Genomic DNA, 18,594 nt, shown 5'->3' on the forward strand with positions numbered 1-18,594 from the left:
GGCTTTATGGAGCATTGGAATGGGTTATTTACAGTGTTGTGGGCAAGATGGAAAAGAAAGCATGGGTGAGGTATGGACTGTCGTAACCTTAATTGTTACTAAACATAAGTTTTGTATACTAATATGTTGTAGCACACAACTCTCTCCTGTGTTTGTCAAAAACTATACAACTAGAAATAATTTGTGAATTGCACTATTTTAATGGTTTTGTAAATAAATCAAAATTAATATGCAAAAACTTAGTTTCTGTACGATTGTCTTATTGCAAAATAATCAGAAAATAAAAAGCATTGCAACTTTTTTTGAAAAGTATTGAAAAACAGTCAAGTGCTGTATTAATTCAATGTGCCTGTCTAAAACTTATGGTACATGTTCAAATCAATAAAAGTACATTCAAATTCAGCAAGATCAGTGCATATTATGACCCTCCTGACACACTTATGCTAAAAATTCTTACTTTGCTCCCATCTCCTTAGAAAAAGCCTTTGCATTATGCTCTGAATGTTGACATATTTGGATTCCTTGTTTGAGAAGTGCAACTCTAATTCTGCATTTCCTGGCTTTCTAATTTTTGAGATTTGAAGGATTTTTAGTTCTAGCTTTCTTCCAAGACATTTGCTGGAGACCAGTTGAAATGTAGCTGCAATCTTAAATTCAGCTTTTAAGTTGTTTTTGTCTTGTGAATGTTACAATTTTAAATATTGGCTCTCTTTGCATTTTTATTTCAGGTATGAAGAAATAGATCTTGAAACAGGAATACTGGAAACTAAAAGAGATCCTGTCCCTCTAGATGATATTTATCCTGTCCATATGATTTTGGATAATAAGGATGGCATTCAGGGTTCATGCAAATATTTTAAGGAGAGACTAAATTGTACTGATCAAATTAGGACAAAGGATTTGCAGCCTTGTTATGCCTACACAGAAGCCTATGAAAAGTGAGTAAGATTTCAGTATTTGTTGGTGTTTCGTTTTAAATTACAATGCTTTGCTATTTGGAAACAGCTCCTTTTAAGAAGAGCTGAGCCTGGCTCCTAGGGATGTAAAATATTAAATTGGTTAACTGGTAAGCATTAATCTTACCATTAACCCACCCTAACCGTTAACCCCCAGCCCTGGGCCACCCCGGGCCTCACCAGCCGGGAGCTCTCCCTTTAATCGGTTAGCCAATTAAATGATACAATTTTAATCATTTAATCATTTAAATGGTTAACTTTTAACAATATTTACATCCCTGCTGGCTCCATGATTTAATATGGCATTGCTTTGCTGCTTTAGATATATATAAACCAATGGAGGAAAGTCTCTGTTAAAAAAAAAAAAAAACAAAACATTGTTTTCAATATAACATTGATTTTCTGTCGCAGCAGTATACAAAATTCTGGTGCATCCTCCAAAAATGAGAACTGAGATTTTCAGAGGCATGGGGTTTCAAGCTATCCCTCCTTCACCACATTCATCAAAGGCATATATGAGTGACTAAGCTTTCTTCATCAGATCTAAATGCATCCATTGGTCTTGCATTCCAATTATTGTAAACTCTGCTTTCTATTTCCTGTCCCGTTTCACCCTAAACAATTCCTCTTCCTCTTTGGTGTCTACAGTCTTCAAATAATTGTAAACATTTGTACCTTCCCCATCCAGATATCACTGATCCAAGCGGTCATATTTTCTACCATTATAGGGGTTCTAATTGTGAATCTATTAACCTAACATTTCCCATTATAATTCCACTTTCAGTTGTTTATAATGCCAAATTTTAACTGTTTAGGCTGAAATTTACCAACTGTATGGGCTATTTGGTGTAGTAGTTGTAGCCCAGGATATTAGAGAGATCAGGTGGGTGAGGTAATATCTTTTATTGGACCAACTTCTGTTGGTTCGAAAGCTTGTCTGTCTCACCAAAAGAAAAAAGAAAAGGAGTACTTGTGGCATCTTAGAGACTAACAAATTTATTTGAGCATAAACTTTCGTGAGCTACAGCTCACTTCATCGGATGAAGTGAGCTGTAGCTCACGAAAGCTTATGCTCAAATAAATTTGTTAGTCTCTAAGGTGCCACAAGTCCTCCTTTTCTTTTTGCGAATAGAGACTAACACAGCTGCTACTCTGAAACCTGTCACCAACAGAAGTTGGTCCAATAAATAAATGATCTCACCCACCTTGGGTTGTTTGGTGTCCATCTCAGGTCACTTTTTTTAGAAATTTCAGGTAAAAGTTTCTGAGGAAGTTTTGGGAAAATAAGTATTTCAAAAATGGTCAGAAAAAATATTAAAAGCATTCTAGCACATCTCTGGTTTGGAACGAGAATCTGAAATTTGGCAGGGGGACCGAGAGGCATCTTTTTCTTTCCTCATGGAACTCTGGCCAGATTTGGCCAAACTATAAATCCTTGGGAAAGTCTTGTACATAAACAAGATAAATCATTTGAAGCTTGCTGGTTAAACTTCTGAATATTCTGTCTGCACTGAGCCTCCCAAACCCTTTGTCTGGCCTACCGTCAGCTTAGCTTCTCTCCATTTTAACAATTGAGGAATTTAACCTGGGAACCAGATATATAGATTTTCAAACCCAAGCTTTTGAAGTTTTTTCTTTAAATGTTTCTAATGAACATAGTCTCGGGACAACCAGTTATCTCTCAGTGCTGCCAAGGTACTACATATCCCTGGTAGTACAGTGGAGAAGTCTAAGTTTTCCTTTGACAATTGTTTGGAGTAAAACACACATGTATTTAGTAATGCTACCGCTATTCAGTGTTAAAAACATGATAAAACAAGTTGCTCTGGAACTTTTTAGATTTCTCTTTTGATGTACTGCATTATCAGCACTTGGGGAGCCTGTGGGCTGTATTATATGCACCAAGCAGCTAATCATTTTGTATGTGTGCACTGCTCCTGTTATAACTAAAGCTCCATCACCAGTTCCTGCTGCAAGGTTACTTCTTTTAATACTGCTCACTAAGCCCATGCCTGTGCTACAGCACTGCAGCTATGCTGCTCTAGTGCCATGCTGTAGACACTTCCCGAAGGTAGAATTCTTCCATCAACCTAGCTGCATCTACAGTGTGAATTTTTCAGAACCCTTGAGTGCTGTAGCTATGTTGACCTAACTTTTAAGTGTAGACCAAGCCTAAGCGGCTTACTAAATTCCTGAAAAATAATTTGATCTTTTCCGTCCCTCAGTTCAGCACTTAAAACAGTGTTGTGAAAGCAGTTCGGAGTAACAAGCCTCTTGTTATTGCTGATGTCAGTTGACTTGCCTAATATCAAGCCTATTGTGGAGTTGTTGCAGTTCTCATCCTATATGGAGATAGTGGTTGAGAACAGGATCATACCTCAGTTCTGTATCAGGAAGGTGAGAAAGGTTTGGATAGGAGCCAGGCAGGCAGTTCAATCGACAACTTCCTAAATTTCAAACTTGGTGCTAGTGAAGTATTTTTCTGGAGTTACAGATAATCGTTTGTAATGTTAATGGGTGTTATGTGCAATCATGAAGAGGAAAGTCCTAAATCATCAGCTGAAGTAATCCCTTCAATAATCATTTTCGCTCAGAAAAGGAAGCAGGTGGGGAAATGGTTAAATTTAGGAGTTCTGGGAAATTAACCTCTCATCTCTTGCTGTTTGCTTTGTAGGTGGGGGGAGAAACTAGTCATCGTTGCTTCACAGGTTCTGCGCTACAGGGCTTTAATTGGCTGGGAGGGGGATCCAGATTTAAAACTCCCAGACTTCTCCTACTGCATTTTGGAGCGATTAGGTCGTGCTAGATGGCAAGGGGAACTTCAGAGAGACCTTCACAGTGGCGCTTTCAAGTAAGTATAGAGTTTGTTGCTGTTTATAAAGTAAATCAAAGCCTTGCAGACAAGGCTTCATTCATCAGGAATGTGTCATCACAGTATTATAGGCACTTTGTTTCTGCAGGTCCTGTGCTGCTTGAGATGCCAGCTTACGGCTTGTAGTAACTACATTTCATGGTACTTTCTCACCAAAATAGTTATTAACCTTGTGTCTTTACCAAATTCCCATTTGGTTAACTACTTTATGCTTTCTTTAAATTCCTCCTCCAGTTTCAGTTGGAGATGGTATTTTAATTTCCTATCCTAACCTGCTTATATGTAGGGGTTACTTTCATGTGGAGGACTGATCCTAATAGCTATAGCTAGATACAAAACATGAAGATGACGTGCTGCAAAGTCCAGGTGTGCAACTTAGAAACCCAGTTGCTGCTTCTCTCCCTTCACCTACCCCCAGATGATATGAAGGGGATGGTGAGGGGGTCTCTGCCGAGCTGTTGTGCCTGAACCCTGGTTGGGACCTGCTTCCTTTATTCTAGTTTCCAGCTACTAGATAGGAAAACTTGAAGCTCCACCCTACCCAGATCATTTGTTGCTACTCTACCCCTCTGTTCAAGACTCCAATTTTTGTAGTCTCCTATCCCTTTCTCTTATCCTTATTAATAGTTTAATTCCCTGCTTCTACTGTTTTTGTTAGTTTTGCCAAGCAGCAGCATGAAATTGGCATGGTTCTTGCCATGTTCAGACTTTCTATAGTTTTACTGCTGCTATCCATGCTAATTTCATACTGTTTCTGCTTATGAATAGGGCCCTACCAAATTCACGGCCTTGAAAAACGTGTCACAGACCATGAAATCTGGTCTCCCTCAGCGAAATCTGGTCTTTTGTGTACTTTTAACCTATATTATACGGATTTCACTGAGGAGACCAGCGTTTCTCAAATTGGGCATCCTGACCCAAAAGGGAGTTGCAGCGGGGATTACAAGGTTATTTTAGGGGGGGTCACGGAATTGCCACCCTTACTACTGCACTGCACTCCAAAGGCAGCACTCCACCAGCAGCAGCACAGAAGTAAGGGTGGCAATACCATATCATGCCACCCTTATGTCTATGCTACTGCCTTCAGAGCTGGGCGGCCAGAGAGTGGCGGCTGCTGACTGAGGACCCAGCTCTGCAGGCAGTAGTGCAGAAGTAAGGGTGGCAATACCATACCATGCCATCCTTACTTCTGCGCTGCTGCTGGCAGCAGCTTTGCCTTCAGAGCTAGGCTCCTGGCCAGTAGCTTCCACTCCCCGGCTGCCCAGCTTTGAAGGCAGCGCCGCCACCAGCAGCAGCACAGAAGTAAGGGTAGCTGTACCACAACCCCCCCTACAATAACCTTACGACACACCCTGCCACCTCCCCCCCCACACACACAACTCCTTTTTGCCTTAGGACCCCTACAATTACAACACCATGAAATTTCAGATTTAAATAGGTAAAATCATGAAATTTACAATTTTTAAAATCCTAAAATTGACCAACCATGAAATTGACGAAAATGGACCATGAGTTTGGTAGGGCCCTACCTAGGAGGCTCAGACACTGAAATTGTCTGCAGACCTGGAAAGGTGTAAAAGGTTCTGAAATTTAATATTTATTTAAAATGCAAGCCTAAGTTAGGCAGAAATGTGGCTTTTATGGCCCTACATTGTCTAAAGAAAGCTTCCACCTGCTTCTTCTACTTCCAGGCAAATATAAGTTTTTTATGCAGGATGTTAATTATACATAGAGCTATGCTTTCCATTATAAGACCCTGTTTTTTGTTGTCTGTAATTTTGTCAGAATCTAAATGTTCAAGTTGAAAAATTTTATGTTGGGTCTTTGCCCCAGGCTGAATTTAAAAAAACGACAGTTCATCTGTTTCAGAGGATGATGTTAGGGACTCGAAATTTTGCATGGAGGTCACTATGGGATCAGAAATGCACCTGTCACAGTTTCAGGGTAGGAGGAAACAGCCTGTCTGGAAAGCACAGAGGGAAGGCAGGATCAGGCTGGGGTTGGGTTAGAAGCAGAGGGGATACAGGTACAGAAGAGTCTGTAAGTACTAGAACACTTGGAATTAAACCCAGGATTCCTGAGTCTCAACATTTATAGCTATTAGCTAGACAACAGAGGAAACCCTCTGGAAAACTCTTACCTGTCTCTCATGGCTGGTACACAGAGGATAGTAGCCTGCTACTGCTACCAGTTACTCTGTTAGGTCCAGTGGCAGAAGGCTGTGCTATGGGCTTAAAGGTTCCAGCATTGCTGGAAAATGGGGTCTGTATGGTTCTACATGATGGAATTTCTTTTCTTTCTATTTGCTTTTTAAAAAACTTAAACCAAAAGAATGTTAAGGTTGCAAAGTCAAACACACGGAAGTTAGGAAATGCCAGAATTAATGTTGAACAGCTATTCAATATTTTTTATCCTCATCATTCAGTGTGTGCCCCCAAGCCATATTTACAATTTTTTATTAAATCTAATGTTAAAATTATATAATACACAGGTTAAGGAAAGACTGTCTGTACCTCTGGGTATAGTGCTTAGATTATCCAAAAATACAAAGTTTGTTCTAAAAGTCATAAAATACATATAGTACATAATATGAAATAACCCACATTTAGATGAATAAATTTAACAAGACAGTTTAGAGATTAGCATCCAAATATTCAGGTACATCACTCATGAAAAGTTATACAGAGAGTTGGTTGTGGAAAGCAAATATGGCAATGAGTGAAGATTGTCCCTCAGTATTTGAGAAATTAGGATAGGTTGTTCCTTAGAAAATATAATCCATCAGGGAAATATTTCAGATACTTTCCCGACTTTGCTTTTCAGCAGCATTTCAGCTCATCACTCCTGGTATTGCTGATGTCCGGTGATGTGTTTTAGGTAGAAGTCCCTCGACCACGTGATGGCGTCTGACACCAGGAGTTGCCACATCAGCCGAGTGTAGTGCTGACCAATTCTGCATGCCTGCAACACTCACAGCATCCTAACCCTGCATTGAATATAGAACTATTAATTTCCTCATGGGTGTTTCTCTGGAGCTCCCATCATAATACGAGTGCTTCACAAACATTAATGAATTTACCTTTACAACACCCTTGTGAGACATGGTGGTGGGATTACCTTTATTTTACAAATAGGGAACTGAGGCACAGAGAGATGAAGGTCATAATTGTCTATTTTGGGTGCCCAGCTTGAGACATTTGGGGACTGATTTTTTGGGGTACTTAATATTTTTGTAGAACTTCATATGCTCAGAGCACAGCTCCCATTGAGTTCAGCTGCAGCTATAACTTCTTAGCACTTTTGTAAATCAGACCCCAGTTGTTTCAAGAAAATGAAAAACACAGTTAGTGCCACCTGTGAAAATTTTGATTTAAGTAACTTGCCCGGCATCACGTGGTGGAAGTGGAGATAAAATCCAATCTCTGTGTGACAGTCAGCTACCTTAACCATAAGACCATCCTTTTTTTTCCAATAGTATTTTTTCTCATTTATTATATACCTAACTTCTGCAACAAATGAGGCTGAGTCCTGTAGACAACAGCCTCATTTAGTATACTACCCTGATTCATTTCCTGTACACTGAATGAAGTCCTGTGGAGAAAGTTGTATGTGATTATGTAATAAGACTATCATAATATATATGCACAAGAGGGCTGAATTAAGGTTGTACAGGCAATTTGTATAGTAATTTAAGTTTGTAAAGGGCATTGGGATGACAGGTGCTATATGAATATGATTTGTTTATTATATTTATTTACAAGTCATCATGGGAGGTTCTGTGGCTGTCTTGTCTTCTCTAGGGTGGATGCTGGTAAAATGCATTATCACAGAAGAGTATTAGACAAAAATGGTCTCATTTCAATGCAGTCCCATGTCATAAGACTACCAAGTGGAGCCCAGCAGCACTCCATTCTTCTGCTTTTGAACCGCTTTCATGTTGACAGGTACGTACCAAAAAGATGTTAGGTGGTTCTTCAGGGTGGCATGTGTACTTTCTTATCATTAGGACATGCCCCTGGTGCCACAGGACTATCAAAACTTTCTGGAAGCAGTGCCTATTGGTTGCTGCATTAGCTCCTTCTCTCAGCGTTCAGAGACAGAGGTTGTATAAAGGATGTGTGCCCCTCTTCCAGCCACGGTTTGCGTGGTAGGTATCCTGCTGCCTGGTCTTGTCCTACAGAGACCGGATTTTTCTTGTACATTGTTTTAATAGCTGTGTTATTGTTGGATAGCTTCTGTAGCGCCTTCTAGTGAATTTTTACTTCTGACTCTCTTTTTCTCTGTTGCATAGTTAGATCCTGCACTGGCTTTGGCTTGGTCACAGTGAAACAGCAGGCCTGGCTTCAGAACAGCTTGGGTATCTGGCTGTCTTCCTGGTATTGGATATTTGCATCTGCTGTTTGGCCCACCTGGGTGAAGGGCATTCCCCTAACCAGCACTCTGTGTGTAAATGAAATAACTTCTCTATAAATTTTTCAAAATTTGACTCTGTATATGAACAATGTAACAGAGTGTGGGCTTTTAAATATGAAGTGGATAAAAAAAAATTGTGAAGTATGACTTCTTACAGTTTCCCATGACAAACAATGTTTATATCAAATATAGTTTTACATCAGATAAACATCCAACCTTTGAATATTGTTTGACGAAGTGTAGGTGGTCCTGTAACTAAGGCCTGTTAGTAGGAACCATTTAACCTACATGGACTTCATAAAGCTTTTTGTGTTCTCATGCTTCCAGGAGGCAAACCAGGGATTGATAGCATAAATCAAGATAAGTGGTGTGGGGAATATGATGCATAGAGATAATTTGGGGAAGTCATCTGTGTACTGTGCATACATCACTATGTTTGTGAAGTATTAATGTGGTTCAAAGGCTCTGCTGAAATCTATATGGGATTTATCAACTTTTAGAAAAAAGAACAGGAGTACTTGTGGCACCTTAGAGACTAACACATTTATTTGAGTCTAATTTTTCGTGGGCTACAGTCCACTTCATCGGATGCATAGAATGGAACATATAGTAAGAAAATACACACACACACACACACACACACACACACACACACACACAGAGAATATGAAAAGGTGAAGTAAGAGGTTAATTAATTAAGATGAGCTATTATCAGCAGGAGAAACTGCTGAGCTTGAATTAATATGTAAACTAGATACCATTAACTTGGGTTTGAATAGAGACTGGGAGTGGCTGAGTCATTACACATATTGAATCTATTTCCCCATGTTAAGTATCCTCATACCTTCTTGTCAACTGTCTAAATGGGCCATCTTGATTATCACTACAAATGTTTTTTTCTCCTGCTGATAATAGCTCATCTTAATTAATTAGCCTCTTACTCCACCTTTTCATATTCTCTGTATGTATATATATATCTTCGTACTATATGTTCCATTCTGTTGCATCCGATGAAGTGAGCTGCAGCCCACGAAAGCTTATGCTCAAATAAATTTGTTAGTCTCTAAGGTGCCACAAGTACTCCTGTTCTTTTTGCGGATAAATGTTGGGTTTTGAGTCCAAATTCAAAGACTATTCAAAAATTGAATTGCATCTATCTTTTGTAAGACCTTAACATAAACAACTTGATTTTCCCTCAAATGTTGCTAAAATTTTTGTTTTTTATTTCTCAGTCTGCCTCTGCGATGGTAATGAGTATTTTCTGTGATATTTCTGGATGTAAAAGTCAGTGTTCATGAAGTTCATATGTTGAATAACTTTCTTTTGTTTTAGGAGGAGTAAATATGATATCCTTATGGAGAAGCTCTCAAGTATGCTGAGCACTCGACCAAACAAAATGGAAACATTGGGGAATCTGAGGGAAGAACTGGTGAGATTATCTATTTGCTTTCAAGTTCTCAATTTGCTGTTAATGGAATCCAAAAATTCAGCATTACAAGCAGAACTGGTCTGTATAATGAGAAGTGTCAGACAACCTTATAATATTTCCCATTAAACAGACCTGTTTGCCATTGCTTCTAAGTGCCAGACTTTAACTTCTCAGGCTGAAATTTTCAGGGTCAGGTGTCTAATTCAAAACAAACTTTAGAAAATTTCAGACAAAATGGCTAAGCCATTTCCCAGAATGAGCTATAGGGAAAATGTTGTTTATCATATTAAATAAACAGCCTTTTCTCTGAGAATCTCTAGCGCCCCCATGTTCTGGAGCAAGGACTTGACATTTAAAAGCGGGTGGCCTTTGTGTCAGGGAAGTGCTTTTTGCTGGTATGGTGAAAATGTACTCAAATTTGGCCAGGTTTTAAGCCTCTGAAAAATCTCAGTCCACATATACTCAGTAGAGACCTGTTGGAGCTTCACAGCTCAAAGACTCCATCTGCAGTGAGCATACACCTACCCAGGCTGAAGGGGCTAAGCAGGGCTTTCTCTGCCATTGCCACTCTTGGCTGATGCATGTTGGGCTGGGGTGGAGCCAGGCACTGGAAGTAAGAGCCTGTGTCCTTGGTACTCCTTTTTCTGGGCCCAGGCATCATGAAGGAGTAAGCTTTCTGAATTGGGTGCAGAAGGGACAAGAGCCAGACCAGAGGGAATAAACTGGGACATGGAATCTGGGGGAGTCTGGGACTTGGAGGTTGGCAGATGGGGAGAGAAACTGGGAGTAAAAGTTGGGGGGAGGAATAAGAGAAGAGTGGCAGATTGACAACTGGTGGGGGAGGGGTGTGGTGGGACTGGAATGGGAGCCCAGAGAGACAGACTAGGATTGGAAGGTAGGCCTCTGCTTCTCCCATCCCATTGAGAGCCTCTGGAGCTGCATAGCTGCAGCGAGCAGCCTCCTAAGGTGCCTGCTCTGAAGATAGGCTTGGGGCTACCTTTATCCCCACTCCTGAAGGAAGGAGAACAGTGGGAGGGGAAGGAGCTCTGTGATCCCCTCTTCCCTGTTTCTGGGAGCAAGGGGAATGCAGATCATTTTCCCCTTCACACTGGGCCACAGTGTTTTGTATGGACTCTGGGGTTCCTCTGCTGTCTTCTATGTTGCCTCCAGCTGGTAGCTGAACGCCTTGCATCCCATTAGTTACTAGTTTCTCATCTTCCTTTGGCTGCTTCCACTCCATTTGGGTCGTAGGGAAGTCAGGAGCTGGTACGTGAGAGGCTGTGAGAAGTGCCCCAAGATTGCCTTAAAAAGGTCTATTACATCAATACTTTTACTTTTATCAAACAAACCGGTAATCTCATAAATATATATATATATCAAGTTAGTTTGAAAGGATCTATATTCCATAATCCCATGTTGATTGGCATTAATTATATTACCCTCCTTTAATTCTCTGTTAATCGAGTCCTGTATCAGCTGCTCCATTATTTTGCCCAGGATCAATGTGAGACTGACAAGCCTATAATTTTCCAGGTCATCCCATCTGCCCTTTTAAAATATTGGCACAACATTAGCTTTCAGTCTTCTGGAACTTCCCTGTTGTTCTTAGACTTCTTGAAAATCAGCATTAATGACCCAACCTGCTTCTTGGCCTGCTCTTTTAAAACTCTTAGATGCAAGTTATCTTGACCTGCTGATTTTAAAATGTCTATCTTTAGTAGCTCCTGTTTAACATCCTTCTAAGATACCAGTGGAATGGAAAGAGTGTTATCAGATGATATGACTGCATCATCTATTCTTTTCCCAAATATAAAACATAAATATTTATTGACCACTACTTCTGTTTTGGCATTATTATTAATTCTACCATTTCCATTTAGTAATGGACCAGAGCCATTATTAGGATTCTTTTTGCTCCTGATGTGCATAAAAAACCCCTCCTCCTTATTCTTAACTCTGCTGGCCATAGAGTTCTCCTTGTGTCCCTTTGCTTCCCTGATCAATTTTCTACAATTCCTAGCTTCTGATTTACATTCACTACTATTAACTTTCCCTTTCTTCCATTTGTAATATATTATTATTTTTGATCTTGACGGTTCTGAATGGAGAGGGCAGAAGCAGGATTGAATGGAATGAAAAATTTAGTTGAGGTCTAGGATGTTTGAATAAACTGAACACAGTGGAAGAAAGGAGGCAAGGGATGGTAATTAGAGGCAGATGTGATAGTAGGAAAGCTATTTTCCAAGACAGATAATGGAGAGCTTGTAGACAGAGAAAGACGACCGGGTACTAAAAACCAGGTAAATGAAAGAGAAGAAGTGGGATCTAAAGTCCTGGTCAAGGGGCTAGAGGCAATAGTAACTGCGTCAGAAACATCTTTCTGTCCCTTAGGTGCTTCTGTTGACTTCTCTATGAAAATCAAGGGTTTAGCTTCTGTTAGCTTCCTGATTTGTAGGGAATGCTCCTTAGAATAGTGACATCTTTTTCATTTCTCTTTACTGTTATTGTAGGGTCTCTGTGAAAGAACATTCAAACGTCTGTATCAATATATGATGAACGCTGGCCTGGCCAAAGTATTATCTACCCCGTTACAGGACATTCACCCTGATGGCGGACCCTATAAAACGAAGAAAGGTAATTACAGCCACATTTTTATTATGTACGTGCTGATGTCATCAAGTCTATAAACTAACCAAAATCTTAAATTGCAGAGTGTTTAAAGGTAAAGCTTCCTTTGCATCTCAGGTATATATCAAGTAATAAATTTGCTAGTACACAACACAACTCTCCTGAAATAATTATGCATTCCAGGGATATACTGAGCATTAAACAATTAACCAGGGATTAGTGGGGTTATGATATGATTAGGTAATGTACTAATGTAATCCTTCCTTGTGTGCATCAGTTTTAGACCCAAGAAAGATTTTCTATCAAATACTCATTTTCAGTGTGTATTTTTCCCAAATATTTTTCAGTCTGCCATTTGTGTTAATCTGACCATTCCCTAGATCCACAGTACTAAGTTTTCCACTGTTTCATGGCTGCAAAAGGTAAACTTTTAAGAGTTTCTTGTCCATATATATTGTTATCAAGAGAAACTTCTGATGGCTGTGATTAATGCCACATCGTTTTCCTGAGACTGCACGGGAAGCCTGAAACAAATCTGTTGGTTTAGTCCTGGTTCCAACCCTGTGATGTTTCATCCACATTATACAGTTTACATATTACAACAGCTCAAAAGATAGCTATGTTGTAACCAGGTTCCCTGAGTCTATTGTTTTCATAGAGTAGAAGGGCTGTAAAACTTCAAGAGTAGTATTACATTTTGATAGATAAAATTATTACAGTTAATTACTTTCTTTAGAAGATCCAAACATTTGTTAGGTGTTTATAGGAGCAAAAGGACGGTGTCTTCGAAGAGATTGCAATCTAATTTGGTTTTCTGAAGAGATGTATCTCACAGGATCACCATTCACACACCTTGCACATAGTTAAAAGTTCCCTAATTTCATATTATGTCCTTTTATAGGACCATTTTCACATCCCCTCAAATACTTCACTGTTTGAACCCTAGGGATATCCTATGTTACCTTTGCAGATGAGCAGGAGACCTTTCCATCTGTATCCATGGTTTAAAACCTCAAGGCTGTGAGAGTTTCCATCAGGCCCATGTGCAAGTGTCCAGTTCCATTTGTGGTAATTCATTACGATACTTAACTGGAATGTCATTCTGTTTATCAATGCTGAGAAAAACGAATTAACTTATTTTTCATGTGGATCCCTCCTTTTCACCCACAGATTTTGTTCAGTTATTTTACTAACCAGTAGCATCATGTGTTCTCAGGGACTGATGTCATGGTCCGATGCCTCAAACTAGTGAAGGAATTTCGAAAGAAAGTGGATGATTACCATGATGATGACGAGGAAGAGATGATCACAAAAGCTGTCCAGCCTGTAGATATTGTTTATGAGCGGGATATGCTTACGCAGGCTTATGAGCTAAGTAGGTAATGTAATCAGGTTCTGTGTGTGTATTCAGTTCATATGATACCTGCATGAAAATGAACTGAATGTTTTCTTGTTGGCTTAATTTTGAAATTGTCATTACTTTGTACATTAGATTCTTGTGCACATCTGTGAAATCAGAAAAATAATTACTTTCTCCCACCCTTTGTCTCATCTGTTCAGAGCAGGATTGTCTTTTACAGTGTGTGACAGTGTCTAACACAATTGGGCACTTCCCTGTCCCAGTTTTGTTTGCTTCTAGGGACTACCAAGATATAAAAATGAGATGACTAAGGCTTGTTTGTGAACTCTCAATACCCTAATGGAAAGGAGTGTGGGTGCTTAATGATTAACAAAGCTTCCTTTATTCAAAATGTCAATTTGGCATTGGAGTAAAATAGTTAAGAAAAATGAGCCAAGAGTTTTAAACACTTGCTAAAAATCTCTTCCCTCTAACAGCTTAATTTTTGCTCTCTTGGGTCCTTTCTACACTAGGATATAGGTTGTTTAAAAATGTTACTTAGCCAGATAACATTTTTAAAGGAGGTTAAATTCAGTCCATACTATTTTTTAAAACATGTTAGCTAAAGTTTTTAAATATTGCCTATTTTTCTAGGTTAGATGTGGCTTTGTCTCTTTGTCGTCACTTACACTAGTTCTCCAGTCCAAGCCTAGACAGGATTTGAACTTGTAATGGGGGGCGGGGAAATGTCAGGACTTCTGTATCCATCGTAGCAGTGGTGGCTGTGCCCAGAGTAACTGTTGGGGCTGCAAGTAGCAAGCTGCCCCAATTGCCGTCACCTCTGTCCCTTCTCTGTCGATTGTTTATATTTTCAAAGTGAAAAAGTGGGGTGGGGATGGGATCACACAGGAGCATGCTGATGGGGAATAAAGGAGGTTGGTGGGGAAGAAAAAGGGCTGCCCTCTACCTTTTCCCATCCCTTTCAGAGTAAAAAAACCAAAAACCCGACACCTTTTAGTAAAGAGTGGGGTGCAAGAACAGCCACTCCTTTGCTGCTCTTAATCCTGGCCTCTCCCTTCATATCTAGCGCCACCCTTGCGTTTTACCTGCTGCCTCACCCACACTGTCACTTATTAAATGGCTTTGTTCCCCTGCACTCAGCCTGGTATAAACATCAGTGGAGGTCAGTTTTATGATTTTCCGAGGTACCAGTCAGATTTTAAAACTGAAATCTGATAAACTAGATTTCAGTTTGATGAGTGTTATAGCCAGTGTTAGATGGAATCTAATAGATTAATAACCCCTTTTTATTGAGTCCAGGAAGCGTTGGTTTACTAATTTAATGACAGGTTCTTTTCAGGTTAACTTTTAACTTGGACAGTACTTCTCAGATCAGTACACTTGGTTTCTCTTAACCAATCAACGATGTATTAATTCACCCAGAACCACATTAGTATACAATCAACGGTTCATCAATCAAGAGTAGACAAAACTAGTGTTCTGGGCCTGTACCGAGCACAACAATATAACCTTACAAGCAATTGTCATAGACTAGGGTTGAGGCTCAGCAGTTACATTAATGCAAATCACCAAAATTTCTTATAACATTTACTTGTTATCAGTTGTGTAGTATCTAATACACTTATCACATTTCCAGTATTTCTTCAAGGAGTAAGAATGTGTGTGTCTGTAAGGCACTTCTAAGTGCCTGCTATTTGAATGGTTTGGTCTCAAAGCAGACAAGTACAGAATATCAAAAGGAATTGCTTAAAATTATGGTTCATATCTCTCTCAGACCAATTTGCTTGGACTTACAAAGCACAGCATTAGGGATGTAAATACTGTTTAAAAAGTTAACCATTTAAATAATTTAAAATGTCATTTAAACAGTTAACTGATTAAGCCTCTGTGGCCAATCCCGCTGGCCAGCGTGGCTGGGGCCAATCCCGCCGGCCAGCACAGCCGGGGCCACTGCTCCAGCCGGGAGGTGCTGCTCCGGTCGGGCAGCGGGGCCACTGGTGTCAGCCAGCCGGCCCAGGATTAACAGTTAAGGCAGGTTAACAGGTAAGACTAATGCTTACCGATCTAAGATGTAGTTACTTGAGGTGTAGACTCAGCAAGCTAATCTTTAGTTATTTATATTAAGGAACCAAAGAAGAAATATAATCTTTGAAATGAAATCTCACCACTTAACCCAGGGATGGGGGAGAGTCCTTTCCACACAGTTGTTTGAGGCATCGGTTGCACTTAGGATTCTGCAGCTTCTTCGTGGGTTCAGTCAACTCTTGGTCCTATGACTCTGGATGAAAAAAGTCTTTCCCCCATCAGTGAGCTCTGGGGTCCCACGTGGTGACCTTAGTTTTATATGCTGTGCTTCCAGGGGCCATTGGAGAGGGTCACCCTCTCGATTTCTGTTGGACACATGCCAAATAAGGATTCAGACTTCAGCTCTGTTTCTCTGCTGCTTCCATTGGCATCCAGTAGATGGCATCTGTGTACAATGCATTTCTTCAATCCTTTCCTTATTGGTGGCTTTTTCTGTTTGAGTAATTTCAAGGATTGTATTTCAGTATTAGCCCACATCATTAATTGGATTTCTGCTCTTTTTAAGCAATTTCTTTTAATAATTCAAAGGTATACCCTAGTGTATATATTTAAACATCTTCCTTGTGCATACAATTCCTTTTACTTCTAGAATGCAACATTTATTTACGATGAAAACCAGCAAAATCCCTTATCTTCCAAAGACCAATGGACATACGCCATACATTCTTTGTCTATAAGCATTTCATATTATATAGGGCTTACAACACAACAAGAGATGCTATCCTCCTATAGAGAGATGTAGATCTGACTCACGGGGCACACAAACGTGCAGCTTCTAATTTGTGGTGAAAGGCACATTTTTGGTACAAAACAGATAATGCATGGTATATTTGACTTTAAGGGCAAACAAATGTATAGTATATCATATGGAGGCGAAAAATTTGGTTTGGATTTTTTTGAGGTAACCGTTTCCCTCATTTGACCTTCAGTCTCACAGCAAGTTGTATCTTGATTAACTCACAACTTCCCCACCCATCTGTTGATCCACTCAATGCACAGTAGGCCACTTTTCATAGGACAACAGTGTGTTACCCTGCTTGCTAACTTTTTAGAGTTCTTTTTAGCTAGGTTGGGAGAAAGAGGTTTTATCCAAATGCATGTTATGAGATATTCTGGCCCAGGCAATTAACAGTACTCTGATTTAGCAATTTTAGTTTCTATTTGTGTGGGAAATTGTGCAAGTCTATTTTGATCCCAGAACATGAGAAGGGAAGCATCGAGGAATGAGGAAACTATATAAAGGAATAAAGTTGCTATTACATGGGATGAAGATACATGAATACATCTTCATTGCTAGGATAAGGAGAACAATGGAATTCTCCCTTGAACGAGAACAGTTCAGCTTTAGTAAAGAATGAGGAGCGACAGTTGCCATGTTGGTAATTCAGCAGGAGAGAAGTGGCTAGAGTACCAACAGGAGAGCAACAGTTTTGAAGCTTCAATTAAGGATTCTGCACTAGACTGTGGATCTGGACCCTTCTCTTCCCCTTTTTGGTACTTTCCTTTCCTTTTTCAAATATGCCTAGACTTCCATAACATCGGACAGGCCATTCAGGAAGAGTATACCCTCCAATTCCATATCATACCCTCCCCCACCACTACCCGCCCTATGTCTCTTGAGGGGACCAATCTCCCGTGAGTCATGTGTCCAGAAATACTATCGCTACTGGAGTTGGGAGCAATAGAGCCAGTCCTCCTACTTTTTAAGGGAAAAGGGTTTTATTCCCTCTGCTTTCTTGTACCCAAAAAGAAAGGGGGCTAGAGCCCCATACCGGACCTCAGGTTCCTTAACACCTCCATCAGTATAAAATTCTGCGTGGTGACTTCAGCCTCTATCATACATTCATTAGATCTCATGTATTGGTTCAGTACCCTCAATTTGCAAGACACCTTTTCATGTTGCAATTCCAAGAAATTTCTTCATGTGCATGTACTACACAATCATTATCAATTCAGGGTTCTCCTGTTCAGCCTCCTCACTGCTCCTGGTGTTTACAAAATGCCTGTTAGTAGTATCTGCCCATCTCCAGCATCAAGGTATTTGTATACCCATACCTCAACGATTGGTTAATCCGCTGAGGGTCAGTTCAGCAGGTCTCCAACTCTGTAAAATCAACCTTACATCTGTTCTCAAACTTGAATCTAAAGTGTGGTGTGGAGAAAGTGAATAAGGAAGTGTTATTTACCTCTTCGCATAAAACAAGAACAAGGGGTCACCCATTGAAAATTAATGGGCAGAGGGGGAAAACAAACTAGAAGGTAATACTTCTTCACACAATGCACAAATAACTTGTGGACTCGTTGCCAATAGATGTTGTGAAGGCCAGAAGTATAACTAGGTTCAAAAAGGAATTAGATACATTCATGAAAGACAGGTTCATTCATGGCAATAGCCAAGATTGTCAGGGATACAGCTCCATGCTCTAGGTGTTCCTAAGCCTCTAACTGCCAGAAGCTGGGTCTGGATGAATCACTCGATGATTGCTCTGCTCTGTTCATTCCTCTGAAGCATCTGGCACTGGCCACAGTTGGAAGACAGGATACTGGGCTAGATGGATCTGACCCAGTATGGGCATTCTCATGTTCTTATACTACCTTAATATAACAAATCTTGGTGATTTCCTGAACCGTCTTTTTATTGCTTATGGCAGTGCTTCAAAGGGAAAATCAGTCTCCTCTCAAAAATGATCTAAATGGATCATGGAGTGTATAAAAATTTCCTACCTTATTAACAAAGTCCAGTCTCCAGCCAGAGTAACTGCTCATTCTGCTATATCACACACAGCCTCAGCAGTGTGCTTGAGTAAGATACCAATTGCTGAAATTTGCAAAACAGCAACTTGATCTTCAT

The 18,594-nt window shown here is 40.0% G+C and overlaps 1 protein-coding gene across 3 annotated transcripts in view; it reads left to right on the plus strand.

Annotated features, from left to right (window-relative positions):
* The window catches only part of GTF3C1 (general transcription factor IIIC subunit 1), a 79,332-nt gene that overhangs the window by 2,850 nt on the left and 57,888 nt on the right, over positions 1-18,594 (plus strand). The window contains exons 2-7 of one of the 3 annotated variants that reach the window (XM_038420683.2): positions 729-938; positions 3,631-3,807; positions 7,629-7,772; positions 9,574-9,670; positions 12,181-12,304; positions 13,515-13,673. In XM_038420683.2, coding sequence (XP_038276611.1) covers positions 729-938; positions 3,631-3,807; positions 7,629-7,772; positions 9,574-9,670; positions 12,181-12,304; positions 13,515-13,673 — 911 coding nt within the window. Of the gene's footprint in view, positions 1-728; positions 939-3,630; positions 3,808-7,628; positions 7,773-9,240; positions 9,456-9,494; positions 9,671-12,180; positions 12,305-13,514; positions 13,678-18,594 lie in introns of those variants that run through there. The other 2 variants (XM_043493801.1, XM_043493802.1) reach the window with 2 other exon arrangements.

This window comes from Dermochelys coriacea, chromosome 10, assembly GCF_009764565.3.
Source record: "Dermochelys coriacea isolate rDerCor1 chromosome 10, rDerCor1.pri.v4, whole genome shotgun sequence".
NCBI lineage: Eukaryota > Metazoa > Chordata > Testudines > Dermochelyidae > Dermochelys > Dermochelys coriacea.